Source organism: Coregonus lavaretus, assembly GCF_964263955.1.
Source record: "Coregonus lavaretus genome assembly, chromosome: 18".
NCBI classification, from domain to species: domain Eukaryota; kingdom Metazoa; phylum Chordata; class Actinopteri; order Salmoniformes; family Salmonidae; genus Coregonus; species Coregonus lavaretus.
Window position 1 is genome coordinate 34,698,303 of NC_140005.1, and position 16,156 is coordinate 34,714,458.

Sequence of the window (16,156 nt, forward strand, 5' to 3'; positions counted from 1 at the left end):
AAGTCTTGCCATAGATCTACAAGCCGATTTAAGTCAAAACTGTAACTTGGCCACTCAGGAACATTCAATGTCGTCTTGGTAAGCAACTCCAGCGTAGATTTGGTCTTGTGCTTTAGGTTATTGTCCTGCTGAAAGGTGAATTAATCTCCAAGTGTCTGGTGGGAAGCAGACTGAACCAGGTTTTCCTCTAGGATTTTGCCTGTGGTTATAGTTGTATTCCGTTTCTTTTTATCCTAAAAAACTTTGTAGTCCTTGCCAATGGCAAGCATACCCATAACATGATGCAGCCACCACCATGCTTGAAAATATGAAGAGTGGTACTCAGTGACGTGTTGTTTTGGATTTGCCCCAAACATAACGCTTTGTATTCAGGACAAAAAGTTCATTTCTTTGCCACGTTTTTTGCAGTATTACTTAAGTGCCTTGTCACAAACAGGATGCATGTTTTGGAATATGTTTATTATGTACAGGCCTCCTTCTTTTCACTCTGTCCTGTAGGTAAGTATTGTGGAGTAATTACAATGTTCTTGATCCATCCTCAGTTTTCTCATATCACAATCATTAAACTCTGTAACTGTTTTAAAATCACCATTAGCCTCATTGTGAAATCCCTGAGCAGTTTCCTTGCTCTCCGGCAACTGTTACGAAAGACGCCTGTATCTTTGTAGTGACTGGATGTATTGATACACCATCCAAAGCCTAATTAATAACTTCACCATGCTCAAAGGGATATTCAGCATCTGCTACCAACTGGGCGCCCTTCCTTCTCCTCCCTGGTCTTTGTGGTTGAATCTGTGCTTGAAATTCACTACTCGATTGAGGGACCTTACAGATAATTGTATGTGTGGGGTACAGAGATGGGGTAGTCATTCAAAAATCATGTTTTGAACATGGAATGTGTCCATGCAACTTCTTACGCGATTTGTTAAGCACATTTTTACTCCTGAACTTATTTAGGCTTGCCATAACAAAGGGGTTGAATACTTGACTCAAGACATTTCAGCTTTACATTTTTTATTAATTTCAAAATTAAAATAAAAACTAAATTCCAGTTTGACAATATGGGGTATTGTGTGTAGATCCGTGACACAAAATCTAAATTTAATCAATTTAAAATTCAGGCTGTAACACAACAAATTGTGGAAAAGTAAAGGGGTGTGAATACTTTCTGAAGGCACTGTATACACTACCAGTCAAAAGTTTGGACACACTTACTCATTCAAGGGTTTTTCTTTATTTTTACAATGTTTTACATTGTAGAATAATAGTGAAGACATCAAAACTATGAAATAACACATATGGAATCATGTAGTAACCAAAAAAGTGTTAAACAAATGAAAATATATTTTATATTTGAGATTCTTCAAATAGCCACCCCTTTGCCTTGATGACAGCTTTGCATACTCTTGGCATTCTCTCAACCAGCTTCATGAGGTAGTCACTTGGAATGTATTTCAATTAACAGGTGTGCCTTCTTAAAAGTTAATTTGTGGAATTTCTTTCCTTCTTAATGCGTTTGAGCCAATCAGTTGTGTTGTGACAAGGTAGGGGGGTATACAGAAGATAGCCCTATTTGGTAAAATACCAGGTACATATTATGGCAAGAACAGCTCAAATAAGCAAAGAGAAACAACAGTCCATCATTACTTTAAGACATGAAGGTCAGTCAATACGGAAAATTTCAACTTTGAACGTTTCTTCAAGTGCAGTCGCATAAACCATCAAGCGCTATGTTGAAACCGCCACAGGAAAGGAAGACCCAGAGTTATCTCTGACTGCAGAGGATAAGTTCATTAGAGTTACCAGCCTCAGAAATTGCAGCCCAAATAAATGCTTCACAGAGTTCAAGTAACCAACACATCTCAACATCAACTGTTCAGAGGAGACTGTGTGAATCAGGCCTTTATGGTCGAATTGCTGCAAAGAAACCACTACTAAAGGACACCAATAATAAGAAGAGTCTTGCTTGGGCCAAGAAACACGAGCAATGGACATTAGACTGGTGGAAATGTGCATGTATTTCCCACCGTAAAGCATGGAGAAGTAGGTGTTATGGTTTGGGGGTGCCTTGCTGGTGACACTGTCTGTGATTTATTTAGAATTCAAGGCACACTTAACCAGCATGGCTAACACAGCATTCTGCAGCGATACGCCGTCCCATCTGGTTTGGGCTTAGTGGGAATATCATTTGTTTTTCAACAGGACAATGACCCAACACACCTCCAGGCTGTGTAAGGGCTATTTTACCAAGAAGGAGAGTGATGGAGTGCTGCGTCAGATGACCTGGCCTCCACAATCCCCCGACCTCAACCAAATTGAGATGGTTTGGGATGAGTCAGACCGCAGAGTGAAGGAAAAGCAGCCAACAAGTGCTCAGCATATGTGGGAACTCCTTCAAGACTGTTGGAAAAGCATCCCAGGTGAAGCTTGTTGAAAGAATGACAAGAGTGTGCGAAGCTGTCATCAAGGCAATGGGTGGCTATTTAACACTTTTTTGGTTACTACATGATTCCAAATGTGTTATTTCATAGTTTTGATGTCGTCACTATTATTCTACAATGTAGAAAATAGTAAAAATCAAGAAAAACCCTTGAATGAGTAGGTGTTCTAAAACTTTCGACCGGTAGTGTATATCTATCACATTTGTAACTCGTATAGAATATACAGCATCTTACACATAAAATATATCTAACACGTACACTAAATATACAAAAGTATGTGGACACCCCTTCAAATGAGTGGATTCGGCTATTTCAGCCACACTCGTTGCTGACAGTTATATAAAATCGAGCACACCGCCATGCAATCTCCATAGACAAACATTGGCAGTAGAATGGACTTACTGAAGAGCTCAGTGACTTTCAACGTGGCACCGTCATAGGATGCCACCTTTCCAACAAGTCAGTTTGTCAAATTTCTGCCCTTCTAGAGCTGCTCCGGTCAACTGTAAGTGCTGTTATTGTGAAGTGGAAACGTCTAGGAGCAACAATGGCTCAGCCGCGATGGGGTAGGCCACACAAGCTCACAGAACGGGACCGCAGAGTGCATGTAGACATGAAAAAATTATCTGTCTTCAGTTGAAATACTCACTACAGAGTTCCAAACTGCCTCTGGAAGCAACGTCAGCACAAGAATCGTTCATCGGGAGCTTCATGAAATGGGATTCCATGGCCGAGCAGCCGCATACAAGCCTAAGATCACCATGCGCAATGCCAAGCGTCGGCTGGAGTGGTGTAAAGCTCGCCGCCATTGGATTCTGGAGCAGTGAAAACGCGTTCTCTGGAATGATGAATCACGCTTCAACATTTGGCAGTCCGATGGACGAATCTGGGTTGGCGGATGCCAGGAGAACGCTACCTGCCCCAATGCATAGTGCCAACTGTAAAGTTTGGTGGAGGAGGAATAATGATCTGGGGCTGTTTTTCATGGTTCTGGCTAGGCCCCTTAGTTCCAGTGAAGGGAAATCTTAACGCTACAGCATAAAATGACATTCTAGACAATTCTGTGCTTTGTGGCAACCATTTGGGGAAAGCCCTTTCCTGTTTCAGCATGACAATGCCCCCGAGCACAAACCGAGGTCCATACAGAAATGGTTTGTCGAGATTTGTGTGGAAAAACTTGACTGGCCTGCACAGAGCCCTGACCTCAACCTCATCGAACACCTTTGGGATGAATTGGAAGACTGACTGCGAGCCAGGCCTAATCACCAAACATCAGTGCCCTACCTCACTAATGCTCTTGTGGCTGAATGGAAGCATGTCCCCGCAGCAATGTTCCAACATCTAGTGGAAAGCCTTCCCAGAAGAGTGGAGGCTGTTATAGCAGCAAAGGGTAGACCAACTCCACCCATGATTTTGGAATGAGATGTTCGACGAGCAGGTATCCACATACTTTTGGTCATGTAGTGTATATTTTGCACAGTAGCTGATTAACATGTTACAGAAATTACTGTAACTGCAAATCATGGGGGGCATATTGAACAGAATATAATCTGCATGGGTAGCAGATTGAGAGTACTTTTAACTGTTCTTAACTGTTCTTCACAGTCATTCCCCTGGTGATCTTGAACAAGGTCTCACTGCACTCTTCAACTATCTGTAAGTACTCTATCTGAGAGCAGCGTGACTTCAAGCACTAAACAGGCTGCAATCCTCAGCCCCAAAATGCCTCTCCTAGCATTCTGTTTTATGTGTTTTAGCAGGTCTTAGCTCGTACCCACTTTCTACTCTTTTGATTCTCACACTGTATAAAAGTGTTCAACTATGCCATTGGATGTCCTATACAGAGTTTAGTTGCATTCAAAATGGGTTTGAAGCGATAATTGACTGTTCTTCTTTGTCTGGAGAAACTCCAGGGAAAAGGAGTCAGTATCATTTAACTGTGGAAACTGATGATGGCTTCTAGCATGTCACAATCACTGATCGTTTCACTTTGAAAAGGAGATATCATACACCATCAAAACCATTTTTCTCCTGGGCCAGCATTCTGACGGGGCCATTGTAACATGTCAATGTTCTGTTAGCTTCCCAAGTTCCAACAACAACGCCATGTCTGAAATAGGACTGTTCTTTTTGTGTGTGTATCTCTCTGTCTCTCTATCCAATTGGCATTCAATGTCTCGTTCCCATTGTTGAGGGTTGCCTGTCCCTGGTGAAGCAGGAGAGGCACCGAGGTCCCCCATGGTCTGAGGCTTTGAATGAGTTTAGGGAGCAGGAACTGTCTGTGTGAATGATGATAATCGCGTCTCACCAATCTCAGAGGTGTGCCACTGAGAGGCCAGTGTCAGTAGTTTAAAGACTACAAAACAATTCCCCCTGGGTGTACTGGCAGTGATTAAAATGGATGGATCTGAAAGTGTAGTGTGCATATCTATTCAATTCCTCCTCTAGGGCAAAATGGAGCTACAAAGACTTTAAAATCTGAAACTTTAAAGCTAGCAATAATTAGGACCTTCAACTTTCTCTCTTCTCTTGTGTAGAATATCATTTCAGGAGAAAACATTTGTGTCCTATCTCCAATGTCTATATTTTTTGTTTAGAATTCTCCGTCACTGCTTTTGGACTGAAACACTCAGTCTCTTTCTCTCTCTCTCTCTCTGCCTCCCCCCTCTCTCCCTCCTCCTATAGGTGATCCATGTTACAGGCAGGCTGAGGATACGGATGGCATTGACCCACAGTCGGTCGGTACCCATTCAGATCATGGGCATGGTGGTGGTAGCCCACGCCCTCCCTCCTCCCACCATCAACGAGGTGCGCATAGACTGCCAAATGTTTGTCACCCGGGTCAACATGGACCTCAACATTGTCTACTGCGAGAATAGGTAAGACTTGATTTGACTTTACCCACATGGCAGTCAAATACATAACTGAAATACATGGGTATTCACCAAGATAAAAATACATTTCAATGAGGGATTAATAGTTTGGATAATAAAATACACATGATGATAAAATACGTATCACAGAACTACTCACCTCTTGTGTTAACACTGTGATCCCCCATGTCCTTGTTGTCAATGTTGTTACAACTACAAAAAAGGGGTTCTTACTACCAATATATCCACAATGGATTATGGGTAAAACTTTACATTACGTTGCTCTTATACATGTGTAGGTAGTTACACTCGAATCACTACAGTGTTATTACGTATTATTTGTATAGTTTGTTTGTAATTGGATAGTAATAGGCCTATGTATTGTACACCTCATCTTGTCCATTGTATTTCTTTGCTACCTGTCCTCATCTCTATGGGATTGGGATCACTGAGATTTATTTTACCACTGTCTACCAGACAGTCAGTTATTTATGGGGAAATCACATCTGGACAGTCAGTTTTACAGTGAGATAGCCTCAGCTTTTCGGGAAAATAAAATGGGAAACTGATCAAGACTTCTTTCATGAGTTTCATAGGGTTTGTGGGAGACTAGAAATATCAGAAAATAACCGGACAATATTTAAGACAGATAGTAGACAGATTGCTTTTGGGTGAACAAAAAAAGAATGGATAGATGATATTCAATACTAAGTGATAGGCATTTTATCATGTGGAATGGGAAGACATCCTAGGTTCCATAATAGCCTTTTGTCCCTGAATGTTCTGAGTTATACGTGGGCTTATCTGCCTCAGAGTCATTAGTTTGACATATCAGGGTGACAAGAAAAATTGTCTATCTGGTTACACTGTAATGACACCCCATTCAAATCTTTTTCTCCGTTGGTGCTTCTTCTCTTGCCTTACATGCTGAATCCTTTTCAAATCCCTGTTCTAGAATTAGCGACTACATGGACCTGACGCCATTGGACATCGTAGGGAAGAGGTGTTACCAGTTCATTCATGCGGAGGACGTGGAAGGCATCCGGCACAGCCATTTAGACTGTGAGTATTATACTTTAAACGTTACAACATATTATGAACACATTATTGCTGAGTAAAGTTCCTGATTTAGGATGCTTCTTGTTATGGGTAGTGGTCCACTCAGATCAGGACAACCATCACAATTATCTCCAGCGTCATCTCTCCACCCAACACCAAAGGCATTGGTAATCGTCTGCTTCACTGCTAAGCTGTTGTTGTTCAGAACAAAGTTGTTCTGATCTTGTCAGTGTACAGAATCTGTGTAATAGGCCTGTAGAGAGACAACATCTAGATGATCCACGTGATCTGCCTCTGTGACCTTCTGGGGTTCGAACTCAGGTCTCCTACCTGCCACAAGACTGGGTTAGCCCACTGAGCTAAAGCCGGAACAGTGTAGAGAGACAACATCTAGATGATCCATTGTGATCTGCCTCAGTGACTTACCTTGGACAGGGAAAATCTCTGGGGGTGGCAACATCAGGGATATAGAAATATGTGCCATTAAAATAAATCCTCCCCATACTGTAGGTCAATAGGTGACTACAAACCCCAGGGAGGGAAAAGGGAAACCAAGACCCCAGTGAAAGTAAAATCAAGTTCACTCCCAACATTCCACTAAAATGAAATGGCTGCATGTCTTCTTTGTTTGTTTATGTTCAACTTTGAACTAAGTTTACTTTAAGGGTAATGGTCATCTTTGCAAAGATGTCTTTGCATCTCTACCCCATCTGAGCAGTTTTAATAGCCCATGGCAGGAGGTATGCTCTGCTTACTTGACCTTTTTTTTCTCAAAACGTGCCGTGATTTGCTATGTTTGTTTCGCCAATGAAACCTTTACTGTGGCTGGTAAAAATTTAGGAGGCGTTGCGGGAGCAGTGCACCATTTCATTGGGCTTCGCAACGTGGATTCAGTACTAGGCAGGCTGCCATTTTTGTGAGCTCAGCTGCGTCCTGGGCTTTCCCTTCATGCTGGATGCTGGATTGTAGGGTGTAAAGCGTGTAAATTCCCTTGCTTTACTAGGTGTTTGCCGGACAGGTAGGACGAGTGTCCTTGGGGTTGCCTCCTCGGCCGGTGAATTTGGAGCCGTCTGATTAGATATTGGGAGTTCAACTGAATTAGAGCACAATTACTGCTGCATGGAACTGTCCCTTCGCCTTAAAAAGGCACCAGAATGGGTCCATTAGCAGCTGATTTGAAACCCAGCAGAGGGAGAGTAGAGAGAGAGGGCTGACCATGGATCACATTGATAAGACAGGCTAAGGCAGGCAGATTGAGGCAGCAGGCTAGGCAGCAGCAGCAAACAGTGGCTGCATCATTGCATATCTCCAGCTACCCCTGGCTGTCTCTACATCTGATACACCCAGGCTTTAATCAACTTACAGTCAGTGCATTGGCTTGGAATTGGTTAAGTGTGCAGTGCTGCTAAATATTTATTTCATTTATTTACACTGAACAAACGCAACATGTAAAGTGTTGGTCCCATGTTTCATGAGCTGAAATAAAACATCCCCGAAATGTTCCATATGAACAAAAAGCTTATTTCTCAAAAATGTTGTGCACAAATGTGTTTACATCCCTGTTAGTGAGCATTTCTCCTTTGCCAAGATAATCCATCCACCTGACAGGTGTGGCATATCAAGAAGCTGATTAAACAGCATGATCATTACACAGGTGCACCTTGTGCTGGGGACAATAAAAGGCCACTTTAAAATGTGCAGTTTTGCCACACAACACAATGCCACAGATGTCTCAAGTTTTGAGGGAGCATGCTGACTGAAGGAATGTCCACCAGAGCTGTTGCCAGAGAATGTAATGTTAATTTCTCTACCATAAGCTGCCTCTAACTTTGTTTTAGAGAATTTGGCAGTACGTTCAACCGGCCTCACAACCGCAGACCATGTGTAACCACGCCAGCCCAGGACCTCCACATCAGCTTCTTCAACTGCGGGATCTCTCTGAGGGAGGGGGGGGGGGGGGGTTATAAAGCCCTTTAGTGGGGAAAAACTCATTCTGATTGGCTGGGCCTGGCTCCCCAGTGGATGGGCCTGGCTGCCAAGTGGGTGGGCCTATGCCCTCTAAGGCCACCCATGGCTGCGCCACTGCCCAGTCATGTGAAATCCATAGGTTAGGGCCGAATGAATTTATTTCAATTGACTTATTTCCTTATATGAACTGTAACTCATTAAAATCTTTGAAGTTGTTCCATGTTGCGTTTATATATTTTTTCAGTATATTTATTTAATCGTTTATTTTTGAGTTAGGGACAGATACAATTAAAAGATTGACATGTTGAATGAACAAGTCAGATGAATTGCAGCATCGCACTTAAGCGTGCACTAATATCCAATGTTTGTCCCCTTAGTATGGCTGTTAGTGGATTCATCAAGGTATACTATACAGTATCTACTGTTAAAGAACAAAGCCATGGGAATTATTTGAGCAATTGGGATTCGTAGAACTAAGGTCTCTCAATTCCCCCTGACAAAATAACGACTTTGCTATGTTCCTATTTTCTGTTGATAGTTTCATCCACACATTGATGCTCATGACATATTCCCATCATTATCATCATCAGTGAAATTATCACCACATATCTGATGATAACTTGGCCTATGTGATGATAACTAACTGAAAAAGATGTAGTTATAGATGTTAATGAGCAGCTATTAGCACCTAACTCGTGCATCATAGTGCATTGGACATAGCTCATCAGGTATCATAAATGTGCTGATAATGCATTATGAAGAGGGTGTTCATAGGAAAAGTTACCAAAAATGGTATTAGCTTCTTTGGAAGTTGGTCTGAATAGCAACAATCAGCTGATGACTGTGAGCGGATCAGACAGGGTGACAAGGTCACTGGGTCTGGAGGAAATGGAAGATATTATTCCACTTGGCCAACTCTCTACACACGAGGTCAGAAGTGAACCAGACTTGAGAAGGTGTTTAAATGAATTGGCTTTTGTCCAAGCTTTATAATATGGCCATTTAGTCCCTCAGCTTTATTATTCATAGCGTATCCTAGGAAACGATCAGATCGACTCCATTTCATTTACAGTAAGTCTATACTGTGTGTATGTACATTGCTACAGTTCGTACTTCACTGCTCAAAGCATGTGGCATGACTGAAAAGGTTATTTTTTTATTCATTCGAAAAAGATACATGTTAAGACAAGACATGCATTAGTCAAATTATCTGATACATGACCTGAAGCATATACAGCAGGAACAAATGGCTTTGAGTGACTCTGTTATATCAGACTTGGGAAAAATATATGATTTTCATGAGATAGAGAGAGAGATTGGAGAGGATACTGTAGCTGAAAGAACTTAAATCTCAGAGGACTTAAGCCATCTGCCTCCAGGCATAATACCAGAAACTGTCTCCTAAGACTAGTTCAGACCGACTCTAATGAAACCAGCTCACTGGTTAGCATACTTAAAGGCAGACTCTACAGATTCTGAAAAATACAGCTGAAATGTTGAATACACACACAGGCAAAAGTTGCTGTAATTTCAAAGCTTTGGAAAACAGTAACTTTCGGCTTACACAATGCAATTGTGGTGAGTGGTGTACATAACGTACACCACTCACCACAACACAGGCAGAATTTTCTTGTGAAGCTAGACAAAAATCTAAAACCCGGCGGAGAAGAGAACATTCCCCCGTCTCCTCTCTCATTCATAAAAGGGTTGCCTTTACGATAATACCCTGATGGACTGCAAGGACTTTTCCATAAAGCAATTTCACGGGTGTAAATTACTTACTTTTATATGACGGTGACACCCCTCGTTGCAAGCCGGGCCTCTTTGGGTAAAGGGTATCTGAAAGGTAGCCACCATTATGGAAAGAATCCAAGTGATTAAAACAAACTGAAGGACAGGAGGAGAGGGAGAGAGGAGAAGAGGCTCACAGAAGCCGTCCTACAGGCATGCCTGGGGCTGCAGGAGAAAGAGACAGATTAAAGGGCCTGTATTCCTTTTAATGCCTCCAAAAGCTAGCGGACGACTCCGGCACCGGAAAACACCGGCCTTCATTAACACTAAATCAATAGGCGCAAGCAGACCCCTGATTGATTTAATGGCACTGTAACTGAAAGGGGTTAAAAAATAAGCCTCACCTGCAAAGACGTGGTGCCAGGGAAGCCAGGGGTGGAGTATATTGATGCTAATGCAGATGAGCGAGATCTGGTGTGTTTGGGGTTCAACGCAGAGCGATACAGAGATCCAGTACACTGGCTGTAGAGGTACAAGACCTGGTCAAAACTCACTGACATCAGAATATGACTGTAGGATTTACAGTTTGTCTTGTATACTTGATTTGTCAAGTTATTTACCTGATTAGGGTTATGGTTAGAAAACGTTTTTTTTTTATCTTAAATAAATATGGCAATAAATACATAGAAAAATATTACATGTGCCTTGACTACCAATATTATGAATCAATATCCTCACAATAGATACGGTATAAAGTTAGCAAATTCTTAATTATTTCAAAAATATTTCAACCACCTTTCCCAAATATTGTAGTTGCAGTTTAAATCAATATTTTGGTATTCAGAGAATCATGAATGATTATTAAACTGAAACTAATGTACATTTTGTTTATCCATCTCCTTTTTAAAATGTAGCATATTGTACATCAAATCATTGTTAACTCCTAGTATAAACAATGAAGGTGTGAGGTTATACACTACAGTATATCTCCTCTGTACTACCGTTAGTTGGTTGGAAAGCAAAACAAGTTATTTCTTTCAATTCCCTCTATCTTTCCCTCTAATTCTATATATGTATATGAAAAGAAAGCAGTCAGTGATCTAAAGTAAATTTTTTGAACCCTTGGGATGGTTTCTTAAACAATGCTATTAGTTCCTAATAGTTTTTAATTACTGGCCTTCTTTTTATATAAATCATTCCCCCCCCCCATGGAACTATTTTTATGGTAGAGGCTATTTGTAGCCATAATTAAACTAAGAATATGAATTTACTACCTCACTCAGATTCTGACTGTTTCAGTTTTAGAGCGCCATGATGAATGCAAATACATATTGGTTGAGATAACCAATCAGCGGTTAATTTAGCCAAATTTATTGCAACCACTAGAGCGTCTTCACTTATGCTCAGGCAGACAAGGACATAGCCATCAGTGTAGTGTAGTGTAGTTAGGTAGTTGGTAGCTACAGAGTCACAGTGCCCCTTGGTGGTGGGTGAGGCTCACTGCAGCCAGCCTTCATGCAGACAGTCAGAGTGATGGGTTTGAAGCAAGCACACAATATTTCTTTAGAAAACCCTTTCTATCACCTACAATATAATTTTAAGCATCTACCCGATAATTACACCAATAACCTTATGCCTAACCCTAACCCTAAATCAAGACCCATAGATACAAATTAAATCACTAACGAACTAGTCATGCACATTGTTTTGCTTTTGTGTTGTTTTTATACTGAAATCACACACATATATAGTGATATCTTTACATTTGTTACAACAGATATATATTTCACCATGATGCACTAATTTATTCATAAGTGGTCCCGATCGACTCTCATTCGTTCCATATTACACATATTTCTTCCCTTATCGTTCGTTTCCAGATCAGCACACACACTGTCCTCTGAGGTATTTAATAGTGTGCCCTGTGCAGCCAAGTACACAGCCCCATTCCTGTTTTAGCCAGTCAGAGAACTTGATTAATGATGGTAGGTAGAACAGAGAGCAGCACAGCCCCTCGCACAGCTGTTGGACACCACCTGATGGTCTCTCTCTTATCTCTTCTCTCCTCTCCCCTCTCCATCTCTCCCTTCTCTCTCCTCTCCTCTCCCCTCTCTTCTCTCTCCCATCCTCTCCTCTCTCCCCTCTCGTATCTCTCCTCTCTCCTCTCTTCCTCTCCCCTCTCTCCACCCCCAGTGATAAACAAGGGACAGTGTGTGACCAAGTACTACCGCTGGATCCAGAAGAATGGTGGGTACATCTGGATCCAGTCCAGTGCCACCATCGCCATCAACGCCAAGAACGCCAATGAAAAGAACATAATCTGGGTCAACTACGTACTCAGGTAAGGCAGGGCTCCATCTGTGAAACACCCAACACATGCCAGCCAGCGCACAGAAACAGTCTGCTTCCCAAATGGCACCATTTTCCCTATGTAGTGCACTACTTTTGACCAGGGCCCATAGGGTTACTGTATAGAGAATAGGGTGCTATACTTGGGAAGCACACACAGACTCAGCTACACCAGGAAGCAAACACAAGCATTGATTCAGATTGGTCATTCGTTTTCATTAAATATACATTTTTTCATTTTTCAACCAATGAGATAGGGCACATGGGACATAATTAAATAGTTGTGGTAGTATTTTAATCATTTCAGTATTTTAACCATGTATTTTTGTGAATTCCTATGAATCACATTTTGCATGTTTTTATCCAATTGTTTAAGCATATTTGTAGTACATCTATTCTATAGCTGCCAATTTGTCATAAGAGGATAATGGCATACTTCTGCCAGTATTAGTTTACTGTAAGGCATTGTCATTGTGAAGGATTTCTGCCTTTGGCACCACTGAATTGATCATTGTAGAATTATCTCAGCACTCTAAAGTGATTGAGGTGTTGTTATTGTAATTTTTCTAATTGAATTTAGCTACCAGCACAAGAAGAAACCGCTCTTTCATCAACTGTAATAGATGTATCTTTTCAATCGCCTTCCTAATTTTTCCTCACCTCTGCAGGCCAATAGAGCAGCTGTGAGAGCCAGAGAGCGAGGGGCTATGCTTTAGGGACGGTTGGATCAATCAGAACGCTAGAAGAATGGCAAATGCTGTGTGCTCTGCACTCCCTGGCAGGAATCTGTTTTAAATTCTTCTCTATTGGCAAAGACAATGACTTCCTTCCTGTACTGTCTGTCTCCTGCAGTAATCCAGAGTACAAGGACACGCCCATGGACATCGCCCAGCTGCCCAACCTTCCAGAGAAAGCCTCTGAGTCTTCAGAGACGTCCGACTCCGAGTCCGAGTCCAAGGAGAACTCTGGTACGGTACCATCGATCAATCAATCAATATAATTGTATTAATGAAGTACTTTTTTGGGCTTGTGTGGCTCAGTCGGTAGAGCACGGCGCTAACATATACGCAAAATGAATGCAGGCATGACTGTAAGTTGCTTTGGATAAAAGCGTCTGCTAAATAGCATATATACAACAGTTGCTTGACAGTGCTTGACACTATAACCTGGCCTAAGATATATGTTCATTTAAGTAGCAGCCAGCACTACTGTTTAGATATACACAAGCTGCAGGACTATACAGCTTTGTTCAAATAAGGAGTACAGCCAAGGGGGAGGAGAGGGCAGGAGAGGAGAGGATGATTTTGGGTGACAGTCTGTGGGAAGTGCCAGCATATTGGCCATTGGCACCAGGCCTCCCTCAGTGCCCCCATTCCAGCGTGCATGGTGAGGGTTGTGGCCCATACCAGCTGCTGCTGGGTAGAGAGTCCTCCTCATTCTGACAGTACGGTTGGAGAGCTCCACTGCTCCAGTATCCAGGGGGTGATCGGGTGCCAAGACAATGCCATAGCGACAGACAGACAGACAGACAGACATTAGTATAACAGCAGTAGAACACAATGGTATTTTGGGGAGTAAAGAAGTGTAGTCTTCAAATTGAGTGATGGGAATACTACATATATCTGAACAGGGGCTCAACTTTCACTGGGGACGGGGGGGGGGGGGGGGGACATGTCCGAGCGGTCGGGTAGGCTGTTTGGAGTGTTTATCCAACTGGATAAAAAATATATTATAATAAAAATTATGTTCCCCCCATTTCTAAAACCAAAGTTGCGCTCCTGTATCTGAATATCATCTATACCAAAATAAATAAAACAAATCAAAATAAAGGGCATACAATATTATTTCATTTCCAAAACAGTGGATTTTTAGACATATCATTATACAGAATACATGGAGTTTTGAGTACTGTTCAGGTCTGCAAACTAAACGGCATCTTTCTCCCAGAAGACAACGAGAACTCCAAGTTGGACGGGAAGGGGAACCAGACTGAGAACAGCGAGGACCCGGAGACAGACAGTAAAAATCAGCAGCAGGGACAGTCATCCTCAGAGCAGGAGATGAGGCGTCAGGAGGAGGGAGATAGCTCCTCCAACCCAGAGAGCCAGGAGAGCGAGGATGACCTGGAGCCCAGCGACTGCGAGCTGGAGACCAAGGAGGGCAGACTGGGCCGGGTGGGGGGCCTGCACATCAAGGTGGAGCACTACGGAGATAGAGATGGAAGAATGGAGCTGCACAACTCGCCGTCCTCCTCTGAAGAAGAGGAAGATGATGATGACGATGAGGAAGACGATGATGATGACGACAGCGTTAAAGACTGTGACAGGACCACTGAGATGCTCGCCGCCCCCGCCGCCAGCAAGCAGCAGAAGCGTAAGAAGAGGAGGAAAAAGCAGAAGTGGGACGGTAGTCGTTCTAGACGCCTGCGCCTCTCCTCTGCCACGACCAGCCCAGGCACCATGAACCACCTCCCCATCGGGGGGGATGCACCCCTCCTGCCGCCTCCCTCCCTTGCCAGTGCCTCCGTGCTCAAGATCAAAACGGAAATGTCCGAGCCCATCAACTTCGACAACGACAGCAGCATCTGGAATTACCCTCCCAACAGGGAGATCTCCAGGAATGAGTCCCCCTACAGCATGACGAAGCCCGTCCCAGCCCACGATACCTTTCCCTCCCCGCAGCCTGGCAGTCTGCAGGTCTCCATCCCAGACTCAGTGCTCACTCCCCCAGGAACAGAGGGAGGCGGCGGAGGTGGAGGAACCAGGAAGGGCGTACCCCCCTCCTTCAACAGTAACAGCAGCGCCCCCTCCTCGGCATCCAGCGTGGCCAGCCTGGCCCCTCCCTCCAGCTCTGGCTCCTCCTCCGACCCCCTGTCCCCGCCCCTCTCGGCCTCGCCTCGCGACAAGCAGCAGGGTCAGGGTACTCCCACCACCTCCAACTCCTCCTCCTCCCTGCTGTACACCAGCGACCTGGAGGCCCTGCAGAGGCTGCAGGCTGGGAACGTGGTGCTTCCTCTGGTCCACCGGGTCACCGGCACCCTCGCCACGACCAGCACTGCCGCCTCCCGGGTCTACACCACTGGCACCATCCGCTACGCCCCCGCCGACGTCACCTTGGCCATGCAGGCAGGGGCTAACCTGCTGCCCAACAACGTTGCCCACGCTATGAACTTTGTGGATGTCAATGGTAGCCCCGGCTTCGGCATCGACCCCAAGACGCCCATGGAGATGCTGTATCATCACGTCCACCGGCTCAACATGGCTGGCCCCTTTGGAGGTGGCGTGTCCGGTGCCAGCCTCACCCAGATGCCAGCAGCCAATGTATTCACCACGGCAGAGGGACTGTTCTCCACTCTTCCATTCCCTGTCTACAGTAACGGGATACACACCACACAAACTCTGGAGCGCAAAGAAGATTAAAGCAAAACACCAAGACCATATTACTGTGTTCAACTGTCAAAGACTTGTTGAGGCATAAGACTGTGTTTCAAGTGGAAAATAAATATATTCTAGCACTTTGAATTTGAGCAAATGAGCTTAGATAATAGAAATGAATGGCCCCATGTCTTTCTATCTTTTTGCTCTCTCTACTGACTCCCACTCTATCAATCTCTCGTCCTCTTCTTACTCCTCTTACAGTACGATCAAGGACATTTTCTCTTATCAAACTAAACTGACTATTCTTTATTGTAAAGAATTCCTTTTTGCCTACAGAGAATTCATATTACCGTTTGTC

General features: G+C 43.5%; 1 protein-coding gene across 1 annotated transcript in view; it reads left to right on the forward strand.

Annotated features, from left to right (window-relative positions):
* Window positions 1-15,840, forward strand: part of LOC311145234 (neuronal PAS domain-containing protein 3-like) — a gene marked incomplete at both ends in the record, with an annotated part of 312,893 nt that extends 297,053 nt beyond the window's left edge. Inside the window, 5 exons of the mRNA XM_084181466.1 lie at window positions 5,127-5,320; window positions 6,270-6,376; window positions 12,266-12,413; window positions 13,274-13,389; window positions 14,369-15,840. Coding sequence (XP_084037592.1) covers window positions 5,127-5,320; window positions 6,270-6,376; window positions 12,266-12,413; window positions 13,274-13,389; window positions 14,369-15,840 — 2,037 coding nt within the window. The remainder of the gene's footprint in view (window positions 1-5,126; window positions 5,321-6,269; window positions 6,377-12,265; window positions 12,414-13,273; window positions 13,390-14,368) is intronic.
* Window positions 15,841-16,156: the final 316 nt, after the last annotated feature.